The 13,738-nt window shown below is 36.0% G+C and overlaps 3 protein-coding genes across 5 annotated transcripts; all 3 read left to right on the top strand.

The window, feature by feature from the left end:
* Positions 1 to 1,150: 1,150 nt before the first annotated feature.
* On the top strand, positions 1,151 to 5,887 carry LOC139885057 (NAD-dependent malic enzyme, mitochondrial-like). The gene is made up of 19 exons (XM_071869010.1): positions 1,151 to 1,342; positions 1,466 to 1,562; positions 1,739 to 1,857; positions 2,062 to 2,229; positions 2,500 to 2,628; positions 2,822 to 2,882; positions 3,044 to 3,147; positions 3,226 to 3,309; positions 3,486 to 3,592; positions 3,691 to 3,802; positions 4,001 to 4,114; positions 4,394 to 4,459; positions 4,708 to 4,780; positions 4,879 to 4,965; positions 5,098 to 5,152; positions 5,263 to 5,334; positions 5,450 to 5,512; positions 5,598 to 5,712; positions 5,813 to 5,887. The coding sequence occupies exons 1-19, from the start codon at positions 1,151 to 1,153 to the stop codon at positions 5,885 to 5,887; spliced, it is 1,893 nt and encodes a 630-aa protein (XP_071725111.1).
* A 1,196-nt stretch (positions 5,888 to 7,083) lies between these two features.
* On the top strand, positions 7,084 to 10,256 carry LOC139885056 (phragmoplastin DRP1E). 3 transcript variants are annotated; one of them, XM_071869006.1, is made up of 14 exons: positions 7,084 to 7,224; positions 7,323 to 7,386; positions 7,480 to 7,587; positions 7,723 to 7,824; positions 7,914 to 7,964; positions 8,051 to 8,112; positions 8,210 to 8,300; positions 8,426 to 8,490; positions 8,615 to 8,809; positions 8,892 to 9,011; positions 9,089 to 9,159; positions 9,298 to 9,523; positions 9,605 to 10,036; positions 10,128 to 10,256. In XM_071869006.1, exons 1-14 carry the CDS (start codon positions 7,084 to 7,086, stop codon positions 10,254 to 10,256), a joined length of 1,857 nt encoding a protein of 618 aa, XP_071725107.1. The 3 variants fall into 3 exon arrangements, with proteins under 3 accessions (XP_071725107.1, XP_071725108.1, XP_071725110.1); XM_071869007.1 differs by having other exon boundaries at positions 7,093 to 7,224; positions 9,298 to 9,527; positions 9,624 to 10,036; XM_071869009.1 differs by lacking the exon at positions 7,914 to 7,964 and having other exon boundaries at positions 7,093 to 7,224.
* A 1,041-nt stretch (positions 10,257 to 11,297) lies between these two features.
* Positions 11,298 to 13,082, top strand: LOC139885059 (UMP-CMP kinase 3-like). The gene is made up of 7 exons (XM_071869012.1): positions 11,298 to 11,327; positions 11,615 to 11,666; positions 12,086 to 12,203; positions 12,299 to 12,455; positions 12,594 to 12,674; positions 12,791 to 12,898; positions 12,990 to 13,082. Exons 1-7 carry the CDS (start codon positions 11,298 to 11,300, stop codon positions 13,080 to 13,082), a joined length of 639 nt encoding a protein of 212 aa, XP_071725113.1.
* Positions 13,083 to 13,738: the final 656 nt, after the last annotated feature.

The raw sequence follows: 13,738 nt of genomic DNA, 5'->3' as shown, positions 1-13,738 counted from the left end.
TTTTTCTTACATTAAAAAATTGCGACCTATGTGCAGTTTTTTAAAAATGTTAAAAGATAACATAAAAAAAATGAAATAATTTTTTTTAAAAGGACACACGGACACGATACAAGAATATGATGCATTAAAACTTTTTATTTAAAAGTCAGCATAGTATTTTTACTATGAAAAAAGTCTAATATTATTATCGAAAACTGAAAAAATTATGCTCCTCTTTTACAGATTTTTTCGTAACAGACTTTTTGGACATCGAGAAACAGTCTCTGGACTGAGCTTCAGAGCGCAATAGTTTTGGGTTATGTTCTTATCAAAACTGAATATATCAAGAAACATAATTTTTTTTAATTGAATATCCACCAAGAGCACTTTAATTAATTTAACTCGATCCGGATTCGTTAGCATATGTTACATCTTTTCTAATGTCTTTTCTTTTCTTTTTTTTTGAAGTAAAACATGCTAATGTCAACCTATAGTTTTTTTTAAGGTAATGTCAACCTATAGTTAAGATAAAATTAACTGGGGAGTCGTCATGATGACATATAACAACACGATTTGTTGGCACATAATAAAATTTCAGTTTGGATTAGACTTTTTTAATAGTTTTAAAAAAACTTCTTGTTAGATGTCATGACAGTGACTCAAAATTATGTTTACCTAGCTATAAACTCTTCAAATACGGTAATTAGATGGTGAAATTTGAATCGAACTCTTGATTATGGAAAATACATTTTGTTTTAAAGTAATTTATTCTCTTGTGTTTTTTATCGGTCTCGTTCAAATTAACTTTTTTGATAATAATGAAGAGCCAAATTTTAATGGGCTTTTAAAGCCCAATCTAGATATTGTGTTTCTGGAACTAGCGAAGACCTCTACTACGGGTAGGCGTAACGTAAATATGAAAACGTCGTCGTTTACTTATGTTGCCTTCTTTACTTTTCAGTTTTTCACTGCGTGTAAAAACTTAAAACTGAAAACAGCTGATTGTTCGTACGAAAGGTTGCTCAGGTGGGCCCTTATTACTATACAGTTGAATTGAAAACTTTGAATGGCGCCTTATATTCCGTACCAAAAAAATGTATGAACAAAATAAGAAAAAAACAAGGAGACTTGCTCATTCATCGTCGCTACGGTTACGAAGACGAACGAATCAATGTCGAACTTCTGGAATCAACTGATGATCAGAGCGTCGTCTCCGTTAGCCAGACGCCAGGTAAAACGACGAGCGACGTCGAATCCGGCGATTTTGACGCATACTCGATGTTTCAATCCGACGGAGGCTCATCGGCCTACCATCGTTCATAAGCGTAGCCTAGATATTCTTCACGATCCTTGGTTCAATAAGGTTATATATTCATATATTTGTAGAACATGCGATTTCGTTTACGTGATTATAAGCTGCGCTTAATTTTTTTTCTCTGGTTTGGAAATTTAGAGCTTAGTTTTTTGTTCTGAATTTGAATGATAGGGAACTGCATTTACTATGACGGAGCGGGATCGTCTTGATCTAAGAGGACTTTTACCTCCAAATGTTGTTTCCGAAGAACAGCAAATTGATCGATTCAGTACGTTAATTATGTATCTCTTTTTCTCTCTCTCTTTTTTTCCACCGTCAACTGGAAAATTGCATCCGTAATTGAAATGTCTACTAATGTGGAATGTTGATTGGTATATTAAGTTTGTAATGTACTTTCTAGTTGACTTAACAAGTGTGTGTCTGTTGAAAATTGTCAAAGTACAGTGGTTGACTTAAAGAGACTCGAAGAACACACAAGAGATGGGCCGTATGATCCAAATGCTCTGGCAAAATGGCGGATACTTAATCGGTTGCATGATAGAAACGAGACAATGTACTATAAGGTGAGTGCTCAGAGTGATGCATTATTACACAGGAAGACTGTTATATTTTTACAGAATGACATGGAAGATTTCCCCAAATTATGCAGTTTATACTTTCTGTTGATTGTGGGAATTTGAGAGCATGCTTGCGATTGACCTCAATAGACTTTGTCACTCGATGATAGACTAGGTTCTAATTAAAATTTCCAACTCTGACTTTCACAGGTCTTGATTGATAACATTGCAGAATATGCACCCATTGTTTATACTCCGACTGTGGGTCTTGTTTGCCAAAATTACTCTGGGCTGTTTAGAAGGCCGAGGGGAATGTATTTCAGTGCAGCAGATCGTGGAGAAATGATATCTATGGTTTATAACTGGCCAGCTGAACAGGTATTTAAGTTACATAATAGTGAATAAAGTCAGGATGAGTGTGATGTGAACTTTCGGAGAAAAGAAAACTACCAAGCCATTCTAAATTAGTTGGGTTGCCTACACCGATCATCGTTTCCCATTCTAGTCTATTTCCCTGTAATGGTGCGGTACATGTTGACTTAGTTTTGTTTTCATTCTTCATTTCCACCAGTCAACACATAAATGCCAGCTTTCTTGCTTGATACAACTTTTAGTTATATATTAACCTTTTTTATATAATGAGAACAGGTTGATATGATTGTTGTCACGGATGGAAGTAGAATCCTAGGTCTGGGAGATCTTGGAGTTCAGGGAATTGGAATTGCAATTGGAAAACTTGATTTGTATGTTGCTGCTGCAGGGATAAATCCTCAAAGGGTAATCTTGCTAGTGTCTATACCTGAAAAATAACATTAATTCTTATGTTACTGCTTCTGAGACAATCCTTAAAGTGTCTTGGTTTTTATGCGGCCGTCGCATTATTGACCTGATAAAATTTTAGTTTTAATTTTTTCACCAAGTTTCTCTTATAGCACATGCTTACAATATTTTGTTACTTTCCTTGGAGCAGGTTCTTCCTGTCATGATTGATGTTGGAACTAACAATGAGAAGCTTCTAAAGGACCCATGGTGTAAGTTGGTTCTCAGTTCGATTCTTAGATATTCTAGTTTCAGAAACTAATCTTTGGAGCTCAATAGCACATTCCTTCATTTGTTTGACTTTTTTTATGTAAATGCTGTTCCCAGAGTGGATTTGTTATAATAAATAAATAATGTGATGTTATGATAATAGATTTGGGGTTGCAACAGCACCGTCTTGATGGCGATGAGTATGTAGAAATTATTGATGAATTCATGGAAGCAGTGTTTACTCGCTGGCCACATGTGATCGTTCAGGTATCTGTTTTGTTTTGTAACACTGTCTAATTGGTTTGATAATCTCTCGTCTAATTCGTAAACTCTGGGTGCCTCCAGTTTGAAGACTTCCAAAGCAAGTGGGCAAACAAGCTATTGAAGCGGTACAGAAAAACCTATAGAATGTTTAATGACGATGTCCAGGTAGTTTTCTTTTTCTTGTGCGTTCTTAAACATTTCATATATCATTAATTTGACGTCAAAAGGTTCTGAAGGTGCATAGAGTAGAAGTGTAAAACATTTAATTCTCATCATCAGTCATTAATTTTGGATTTAACTACATCTGCCTCCTTGCATGATCCTGTCAATTTATTTTGCAGGGCACTGCAGGAGTTGCAATTGCTGGTCTCTTAGGAGCTGTGAGAGCTCGTGGAAGACCAATGATTGACTTTCCTAAGCAAAAGATTGTTGTCGCTGGGGCTGGAAGGTTGGTCAGCTTTAGTTTTCTTTTTTCCTGAAATGAAGAAGTTTTAATATTGATCAGACATCTAAAGTGTGTTGGCTTGATCTTCTGTTCTGATGCAGTGCGGGAATAGGGGTTCTTAATACTGCTAGGAAAACGATGGCCAGGATGTTAGGAAAACATGAGAATGCACTTGAAAGTGCACGGAGTCAGTTTTGGGTGGTCGATGCCAAAGTGAGTTATCATACTTATTGCATTGTAAAACTATAAGTTACATATTATCAGAAAGATATCTCTAAATGCTTTCTTCTCATTGGGAAAATGAGTTAACGCTGTTAAACAACTAAGGAATAGGCAACAACGTTGGAGGACTCGGACAGTTCCCCTCTTCACTGTGTATGATTATAATTTTGGCGCTTTCCATGCATTCAGGGTCTTATCACAGAGGAACGACAAAATGTTGATCCAGATGCCCTACCATTTGCAAGGAAGGTCAATGAAATAAATCATCAAGGATTGCGGGAAGGATCGAGTCTAGTGGAAGTGGTTAGTTTATTTCAACTCTAACTAGAGTGTTTATAATTAGATTCCCAAGTCATATTTGTCCTATTTATAGATCTGCAAGATTCTTTTCAGCATTTTGTTCGTCATCAGATTATTGCCTAAACTATTATCAGTTAACATAATACTTAGCTATCCTACAAGGTTTTGTCTTTTTTTTTCTTCTTCTTAATGTTTATATCTATATACTCTAAGCTGAGTGTCTTAGTGAAATGTTTCTTACTCGTCTTTCTTCCAATATTTCGAATGAAATTTATGAAACAGGTTCGCAAAGTAAAGCCTGATGTTCTTCTCGGATTATCTGCAGTTGGGGGATTGTTCTCAAAAGAGGTATAAATCGATTACTCAACATGTGAGCATATAATTTTGTTCTTTGTAGTTGTCAAAGCAACACAGTGTCGGTTTTTGCATACTAGTGGCATATTGGTGGTGTTTAATTGAACCCATCTTTCAGCAATATTATATGCACTGACCGTAATTCTGTCTCTGCTTCGGGCTATTTCATAGCTTCTCAGAAATGTACAAATTTGGTTTGTTATTGTTTTTCACAAGGTTTGATGGTATGCATGCTATTTCAGGTTCTAGAGGCTGTCAGGGAATCAACTTCTTCAAGACCAGCCATCTTTGCAATGTCAAATCCTACAAAAAATGGTATTACTTCCTCTGCTTTGTTAGAATAGCATATATTCACTTTTAACAGTTTCCAAGGTAGAACATCTCTGAATTTTCCTTTTTTGTCCTTTTAACAGCTGAATGCACAGCAGAAGAAGCATTCACTATCGCTGGTGACAATATTATATTTTCAAGTGGAAGCCCATTTAATGATGTTGATCTTGGTTCGTACAAAAGAAACAACGTTGAGATCTTTTCTACATTCTTTCACTTCTAGTATTAACCATGCATATCTCTCATTTTGATAGAGAAGTTTTACTGCACCATTCGTTAACTGCAATTTCTTAATGCTCCAGGAAATGGTAAGATTGGCCACTGTAACCAGGGAAATAATATGTACCTCTTTCCAGGGTATGTTTCTCCAATTCTACCTGTATATCATTCGCATGATATTTAGCTCAACTCCATTACACGTCCCTAATGTTCTCTGTTCTAAACTGACGACTCCTTTGTTCTTGCAGAGTTGGACTTGGTACCCTCCTATCTGGAGCTAAAATCATCTCCGACGGCATGCTTCAGGCTGCAGCGGAATGGTATATCTATTTATACTTCAATCCTTTCCCGCTTCATAATTTTTTATTTTACAAAAAGATGCATGATATCCCATTGATCAGTTACTAACATGGAGTATCAATTATAAATATACAGTCTAGCTGCATACATGAGTGAAGAAGAGGTTCTCAAGGGAAAAATTTATCCTACGATTGCTAGGTACGAAGACTGATATGACACTTATTTTAGACTCAATTGAAAAAAGACGTGTTTTTATTTTATCATTTCCTTTGATTATATGCAGCATAAGAGATATAACGAAGCAGGTAGCTGCAGCTGTAGTGAAGGAAGCTATCGATGAGGATTTAGCTGAAGGATACCGCGAAGTCCATGCTGATGAGCTCAAGAAACTTAACAAGGTAGAGTAAAATCACAAGTTATACAAATTGAAGCTAATTAACCATTTTGAGATTCACATTATATGAGTAAAAATGCCCTTGATTTTTTTCAATTTTGCAGGATGAAATTATTGAATACGTCGAGAACAACATGTGGTATCCAGATTATCCTACGCTGGTGTTTAAGGAAGATTGATTTGTGCATGGAGCCAAGTGATTTTTCGTTCATTTATTAACTTTTATTCTTTATTCAAAAAAGAAGAGAAAAAATCTACTTGATGTTTATGATCAGAGTGTGACACTCACTCTAAAATTAGGGTTCAGTTAGGAAATCTTTGGGATGTCTTCATCCAAACTGAACTTTCCATCTCGATTTATAAAGGAATGGAATAATAAATCAGCTCAAAACAAGTTTCCAAACTCAATTATTTAGCACAGTTTTAATTGATGCTTAACTTTTGTCGCTAAACATGTAAATTTACTTTTCTCTTTTATGTAAAAGATGAGGGATTAAATTCGAGTACGAGGAGAAAAATGTAAACAAATTAACTAGTACTAGTCGTGGAGTATGGCTGTCCCTGTCCCAAAATTTGAAGTTTTGAATGTAAGCGCTCGAAGACGAGAATAAAACAAACAAACGAGAAGAAAAATAATGTAGTTAAGTCCAACGGTCACTAAACTGGCTATATCTTATTCTTGTGCTTGTGCTGTTGTGCATACTTGAGTCTTTTGTGGTGTGTATTTTTAAGTCTAACGGTCGAAATAGATTAAAATTATGTGGCGCCAAATGCAAGTTGTTACTTGAAAAAAGAAAAACCTCAAAAAGTAGGTTATACATGGATTATGAACTGACTTCTATTATTTATTCTCAAGTTTTTTGTTCTCAATTTTCTTTGTTGTTGTAACAACTTACACTCGTTTTACATTTAAGCAAAAAAAATAAAAGTACCTGTTAAAAAAATAACAGAAATAGTAGCTTTTTTAAAAAAATTTCAAAAAAAAAAGGAGCAAGTATTTCTATTTTTTTTTTATCAGGTACTTGTTTGAGCAAAATATTTTTTTACTTATTACATTATCCATTGAAGAAAATTAGCTGGCAACCACCACAACCCAAAGAAGAAGGCTGCGGTCCAAGAAAAGGGAAAAAGAATATACTCCTATAATTACCAATTATTTTAATTAAATTCAATTTAGTCTAACTAGTTAATTAAAATATCCACATCGGGCACGCCAAAACACATAGTACAATTATACATTTATACTCTCTCTCTCTCTGTGTGCGAATTTATCGAGTCTCTGTCCAATCTGAAGTCAAAGCTTTGCTCAAGTCTCTTTTCTCCATTTCAAATTGTTTCATTGTACGGTATAATCATCCATCGAAGTGCTGAAAAGATGACAACCATGGAGAGCTTGATAGGTTTAGTCAATCGTATTCAACGGGCTTGTACTATGCTCGGTGACTATGGTGGTGGCGACACTACTTTTTCTTCACTTTGGGAAGCTCTCCCTTCCGTCGCCGTCGTCGGAGGCCAGGTCCCTTCTCCTTTCCCTTTCTCCTCACTTTGAATTCTGGAAACCGTTTGATTAAAAATTCTGACTTTGTCTTCAACAATTGTTTCATTGAGCTACAGAGTTCCGGAAAGTCATCGGTCCTCGAGAGCATAGTCGGTCGAGACTTTCTTCCTAGAGGATCCGGTAAGTATTGCCTGCATATTAGTTATATACAAATAGCTGCTAATTAGAGGTGTTGCTTCTTAGTATATGATTGCTTCGAATTTGAATGTCCAGGGATTGTCACGAGGAGGCCTTTGGTACTGCAGCTTCATAAGACAGATGAAGGGTCTCAAGAGTATGCTGAGTTTCTCCACTTGCCCAAGAGGAAATTCGCCGATTTCGGTTTGTTATTTTCGAAAACTTTTCTGTTTCCTCTATCTTGAGCTTCTAGTCAATGTCAATATTCAATTCATTTCAGCTGTTGGTGGTTGTTCTAGCAAGACAACTGACTTTAATATTTTTATATGATCAATGCAGCCTCCGTTCGGCAAGAAATTCAAGACGATACTGATAGATTAACAGGGAAATCGAAGCAAATATCGCCTGTTCCTATTCATCTCAGTATATACTCTCCTAATGGTATGCTATTATATTTTGCGATCGTTATTTAAAATAGCTTTCTTTCCACTAATAACTAATTACTGAATCTGTTTGTGTCTACTTTGCAGTTGTCAACTTAACCCTGATAGATTTACCTGGTTTGACAAAAGTAGCCACGGGTATATTTTCCGTTTAACTGCTAATAGTGGACTGCATTTCTTTCTCCCATCTTTCAGCTATGAATAATCATAAATTTTCATCTCAGAGGGACAGCCCGACAGTATTGTTGAAGACATTGAAAACATGGTTCGCTCTTATGTTGAAAAGGTACTCTGAAATACCCAGTTTCCTTAAAATTAAGCGTCTTATGGGCCATTATCATATCATCTGTGTGGTGCTGACAAAAAGTTTGTGGTTTGTGCAGCCCAATTGTATTATATTAGCTATATCTCCAGCCAATCAAGATATTGCTACTTCAGATGCTATCAAGCTTGCCAGAGAAGTAGACCCTACAGGTATATTTTATTTACTGTTTTCTTATCTTCACCAGTATGGTGAACTTGCTAAGTTCTCATCATTGAAAATTTAAATGTTATATTTTGCTTTTGTTATCCAATGAAATGATTTTTTGACTTGCCAGGTGAACGGACGTTTGGGGTATTGACTAAGCTGGATTTGATGGACAAGGGAACTAATGCATTGGATGTGAGCTCGCTTTTCTTTCTTTCTGCTTTTATGCTTTTTCCCCCTAGTTGCTCAAAGTTTAATCTGATTTTTGTATTTAAACCCAAAAAAATTTAACCTTTTTTTTGTTTTTGTTTTGCTCAAGGTTCTGGAAGGAAGATCTTATCGACTGCAACACCCTTGGGTCGGAATTGTTAACCGTTCCCAAGCAGATATAAATAAGAATGTTGACATGATTGTAGCTAGGCGGAAGGAACGAGAGTACTTTGCAACTAGTTCAGATTATGGGCACTTAACCAGTAAAATGGGTTCAGAGTATCTGGCAAAACTTCTTTCAAAGGTTTGAATGTTCCCATCTTGTTAATGAGATTTTTTTTGGTCCTAATTGAGATTCATATTGATGTTCTGACCTTTGTCTTCAGCATTTGGAGTCTGTAATTAGGTCTCGGATACCAAGCATTACCTCTATGATAAACAAAAGCATTGAAGAACTCGAATCAGAGATGGATCATCTTGGTAGGCCTGTTGCTGTTGATGCTGGGGTATGTTGCTTTAATCTTTCATGCTTCCATTAAATATGTTTTTGTCGTCTTGCCAACAACTTTGGTGTTCTATTCAGGCTCAGCTGTACACCATACTTGAACTTTGCCGCAAATTTGAACGTGTATTCAAGGAGCATCTCGATGGAGGGTAAACTACTTTCTTTTATTGCCTTCAATAGCCTTTGCTTCATCGTTCATACAATATTCCTATTGAATTCTATTAGAATCCTTGTGGTATAGACTTTATTAATTTCTTGGGACTTCATGTCTTCATCTATGTGTTTAGGCGTCCAGGAGGTGATCGTATATATGGTGTTTTTGACAACCAGCTTCCAGCTGCTCTGCGAAAACTTCCATTTGATAGGCACCTTTCTCTTCAGAATGTCAGGAGAGTGGTCTCAGAGGCTGATGGTTATCAGCCACACTTGATCGCTCCAGAACAAGGTTACAGACGCCTAATTGATGGAGCATTGAATTATTTCAGGGGTCCGGCGGAAGCTTCTGTGGATGCCGTAAGTTTGTCATATATTTTTTCTTCCACGGTTCTACATCGCAATTTAACCATAACTGATTGAAAGTTTTTGCTGTTGTAGGTTCATTTTGTATTGAAAGAACTCGTGAGGAAGTCGATAGCAGAAACACAGGAGCTGAATCGGTTTCCAACTTTGCAAGCTGAAATAGCAGGAGCTGCTAATGAAGCCTTGGAAAGGTTCCGTGAGGAAAGTAAGAAAACCGTTGTTCGTTTGGTGGATATGGAATCGTCATACTTAACTGTGGATTTCTTTCGGAAGCTCCCTCAGGAAGCTGAACCAAAACCAGGAAATCCAACAACTCCGGCCAGTCCAAATATCGACCGGTATTCCGAGGGCCACTTTAGGAGGATAGGGTCAAATGTATCCTCTTATGTAGGTATGGTGGCTGATACACTTAGGAACACGATTCCCAAGGCTGTTGTGTTTTGTCAAGTTAAGGAGGCCAAAAACTCATTAATGAATTTCTTCTATACTCGACTAGCAAGACAAGCGGTACATCTTCTTTTCACTCTATATCTTCAGATTTTTAACTTTCTCACATTGCATTTAATAATATATGATATAATATTGCTCTTTGTTGTAGGCCAAGCGGCTTTCAGAAATGCTAGACGAAGACCCAGCCTTGATGGAAAGGAGACAACAGTGTGCAAAAAGACTTGAATTGTACAAGGCAGCTAGGGACGAGATCGACTCTGTCTCATGGGCTCGCTGAGAATTTATAAGCTGGGAAATTCCTCCTCACCCTGTATTATAACTGCAAATATTTCTCCTAGACTATGCAGATGTTTGTTTATTTCATTTATTTTTTCAGTTGAAAATCTTTGTTACTCGTAGTAAGCTCGTTGTTACCCGTAGTAATCCTCATGCTGCTCTTGTATTTTTTCAGTTGAAAATCTTTTAAGTTGTTTTGTTTGTGAAACTCGAGACATTGTTTCATGTTTATGTAAATATTGCATTTGTTTACCAGTTGACTCTGCTTGTCCCTGAATTTGGAATATATATAAAACAACATGCCAATTGCCACCGGAATAAGGGTATAAAGCTTGGAAGTCAAGCTAATGATTATTTCGAATCCTAATTCCTTAGTTGAAAGGTATATATATATATTAGGCCACCCACACGAAAGGGTTTAATACAATAATGGACTGCATCATTCTCTTATCTTCTCTACAAATCACCTTTATTCTTCTGCAAGTTGGTGAAAAATTAAAAATCAAGCCTTTAATCCCAAGCAAACATTTTTATATAAATTTCCAAAATCACCCCCACTGACCAAACACAGTACTGATTTGTGTGTATTTATTTAATATCAACGCAAGAGCGTCACACGTCTCCTCAATTCGCGCCAGTTATAATTTCTTTCATCTATCTCTCTTTTGAAAACAGGAAAAATCATCAGTTTTACTCTTCTTCTTCAACGACGGCGTTCTGACACTTCTCTCTTTCTCTTGGTAATAGCTTAATTTAATGGATCGATGTAGGTGATCAAAATAATTTGGGGTTAACTCTTGATTGATGCATTTAGTACTGTGATCATGATTTATTGTTGCATTTGTTTCTGTAATCAGTGTTCTTCCCTGTGATAATTATAAAAGTTTGTTAATTTAAGCTTTTTATTAGTGCAATGTCGAACGAATAGATGATAGATCCGGTGTGTTGTGCTCTTAAAATGTGAGGAATTCAAATTCTATCGTTTTAGCATGATGGTTTCATTTTGTGTCCGTTGAAATTCAGGTGAGTGAAGTTTTGAAGTATGGGGACTGTTGTTGACGCTGCTAACAAGGTAAGTTTTTTGTTTAATCATCGAGACAGAAATGAGCATGGCTAGGAAGATTATAACTTGGGACCTTTCATCCAGTGATATCTATTTAAAAGGCAGAAGCACAGGTTTCTGAGAATATCTCGCTGTTTATAGAAATAAATGAAATTATAGAATGGAATAAAATAATGTCAATAGACTTTTTTTGTGCATTTGTGAATCCTAGGATAACAACTTCACTCAATCTGTTGCTGTTGTAGTCTGATCTTTTAATCATGTATGTACGTATTTATTGTCTTCTGTGATTGTAGGAGGCCAATGGAAGTTCTTCTGGAAAAAAGTTTGCAGTTGTTTTTGTTTTGGGTGAGCACTTGTTTCCATCTCATCCTCGAATTGTGTTTCTATAGAAATAAAAGTGCCTTTCAAATGCTTCCTTTTTAATGTTGTTTCCACTATTCCTAGCAATATGATGAGTTCTGGCTTCTAGTGTGCATGGTCGAACTCCTATCTTGTCAAAATTTCAGTTTTTGGAGTAGACTTGAATGGATGAAAGGCTTGTGACACTGTTTTTTTGTTGTGGTTGTCTCCACACAGCAGCCATCAATGGAGAGTTATTGAAGGAAAAACTAAAACTTTGGAATAATGTGTAGTGTGTTGTTGGCTTTTAGTGGTTACTTTAACATTTTATCTTCCTCGTATGTTATACAATAACTAGGAACTAGATAGAGAGATGCTTACACAAACTTTCCTTGACAGTTTTGATTTTTCTATGAATAAAACAGGTGGTCCTGGTAGTGGGAAGGGTACCCAGTGTGCTAATATTGTTCAACAATATGGGTACACCCATCTTAGTGCTGGAGATCTTCTTCGAGCAGAATTAAATTCTGGTTCTGAAAATGGGTATGGTCTAAACAAATTTGTATGGTATTCTAAAAGTGCAGACTGATCATTTCTGTGACCTCTTTGAAATTAACCATTTTGTCCTCAACTTACAGAACCATGATCCAGAACATGATCAAAGAGGGTAAGATTGTTCCTTCAGAGGTAACAGTTAAGCTTCTACAAAAAGCAATGGAGGAAAGTGGCAATGACAAGTTTCTTATTGATGGATTTCCTCGCAATGAGGAAAACCGGGCAGCCTTTGAAGCTGTTGTAAGCCTCATGCTCTGTTTTGCTCTCTTAGAATGTATTTTGTTAGTTTTAGATGTGTCAAGTGTCCATGTCTCTGCTATTGGAATCGTCTTTGCATATTGAAGTTATGTTAGATTCTTTTAAATGGTTGTTCTGCAGACCGGAATTGAACCACAATTTGTATTGTTTTTTGACTGTCCTGAAGAAGAGATGGAGAAGCGGTTGTTAGGTAGAAACCTGGTCAGACAATGCTAACTTTAAATTTATGCTATAGTAGTTTCTCGAAACTAAGATTTTGGTTTCACCTTGTATTTATCTGCTGAATCTCATCCTTTTTCTTTCCTTGGACTATAAAGGGGAGAGAAGATGATAACATTGAAACGATTAGGAAGCGGTTTAAGGTATTTTTGGAGTCTAGTCTCCCTGTAGTGCAATATTATGAAAACAAGGGGAAAGTTCGGAAGGTATATATCTTTTACCTATGCATCGGCTAATTTTCATTTTTCAGAAGACTTTTCACTCACTTAACCACTAACTTGACTCCATTTTCTACAGATTGATGCTGCAAAGCCTGTTGAAGAAGTTTTTGTGGCTGTTAAAGCCGTCTTTGCCCCAATAAACGTGGAGGTAAAAGGCTTATGTTGTTAATTCGTGTTGAGTTCTTAGGATGATATGAATTGTATGATTAGGCATACCTATACTAGAAAGGGGAAATGAAGTTTAGTGGTTTGCTGCCAATGAGTCGATGACTGCTAATTATTATCATGTTGATATGTCTAATATTGTTTTGTTTTGCTCCAGGTGATTCCGCCGTTGGCTGCATGATAATGACCTCTTTTTTTTTTTTTTTTTTTTTTTTATTCAGGACTTGTTCCACATAATTTTTTTTTTTTTTTTTTGATAATATTCCACATAAAATTGTTCCTTCAGTTATGGGGGATTGTATTTTATCTTGTTATTAAGGTTTATATAGTTTTACAATCTTGACTCACATTATTATTATACTCCATTTCTGATTGAAATATTTTTTAGAATTATTTAATATTAATAAAATATAAGACTCTGTTTTAAGATTGGAGTTTGATATAATCTGGTTGAGGTAGATTCGAGTTTGGTGGGTAACTACCTGGTTCCATCTCTATTGGCATTTCTAGTTTAACAACCCCAAGGGCCAAGTCAATAAAAACAAAAATCATAGAGCTAAAGTCGAATTCTCGGACCACCAAAGTTCAAGCTAACCGAAAGATAAATATGCATACTAGTGAATTCAGTTCACCTAACATTACATAAAAAAAAAAAAAAAA

The sequence above is a fragment of the Rutidosis leptorrhynchoides genome, unplaced genomic scaffold, assembly GCF_046630445.1.
Source record: "Rutidosis leptorrhynchoides isolate AG116_Rl617_1_P2 unplaced genomic scaffold, CSIRO_AGI_Rlap_v1 contig74, whole genome shotgun sequence".
NCBI classification, from domain to species: Eukaryota; Viridiplantae; Streptophyta; class Magnoliopsida; order Asterales; family Asteraceae; genus Rutidosis; species Rutidosis leptorrhynchoides.
The sequence above is the reverse complement of the archived record's forward strand: the minus strand, read 5'-3'. Positions and strand labels throughout refer to the sequence as shown.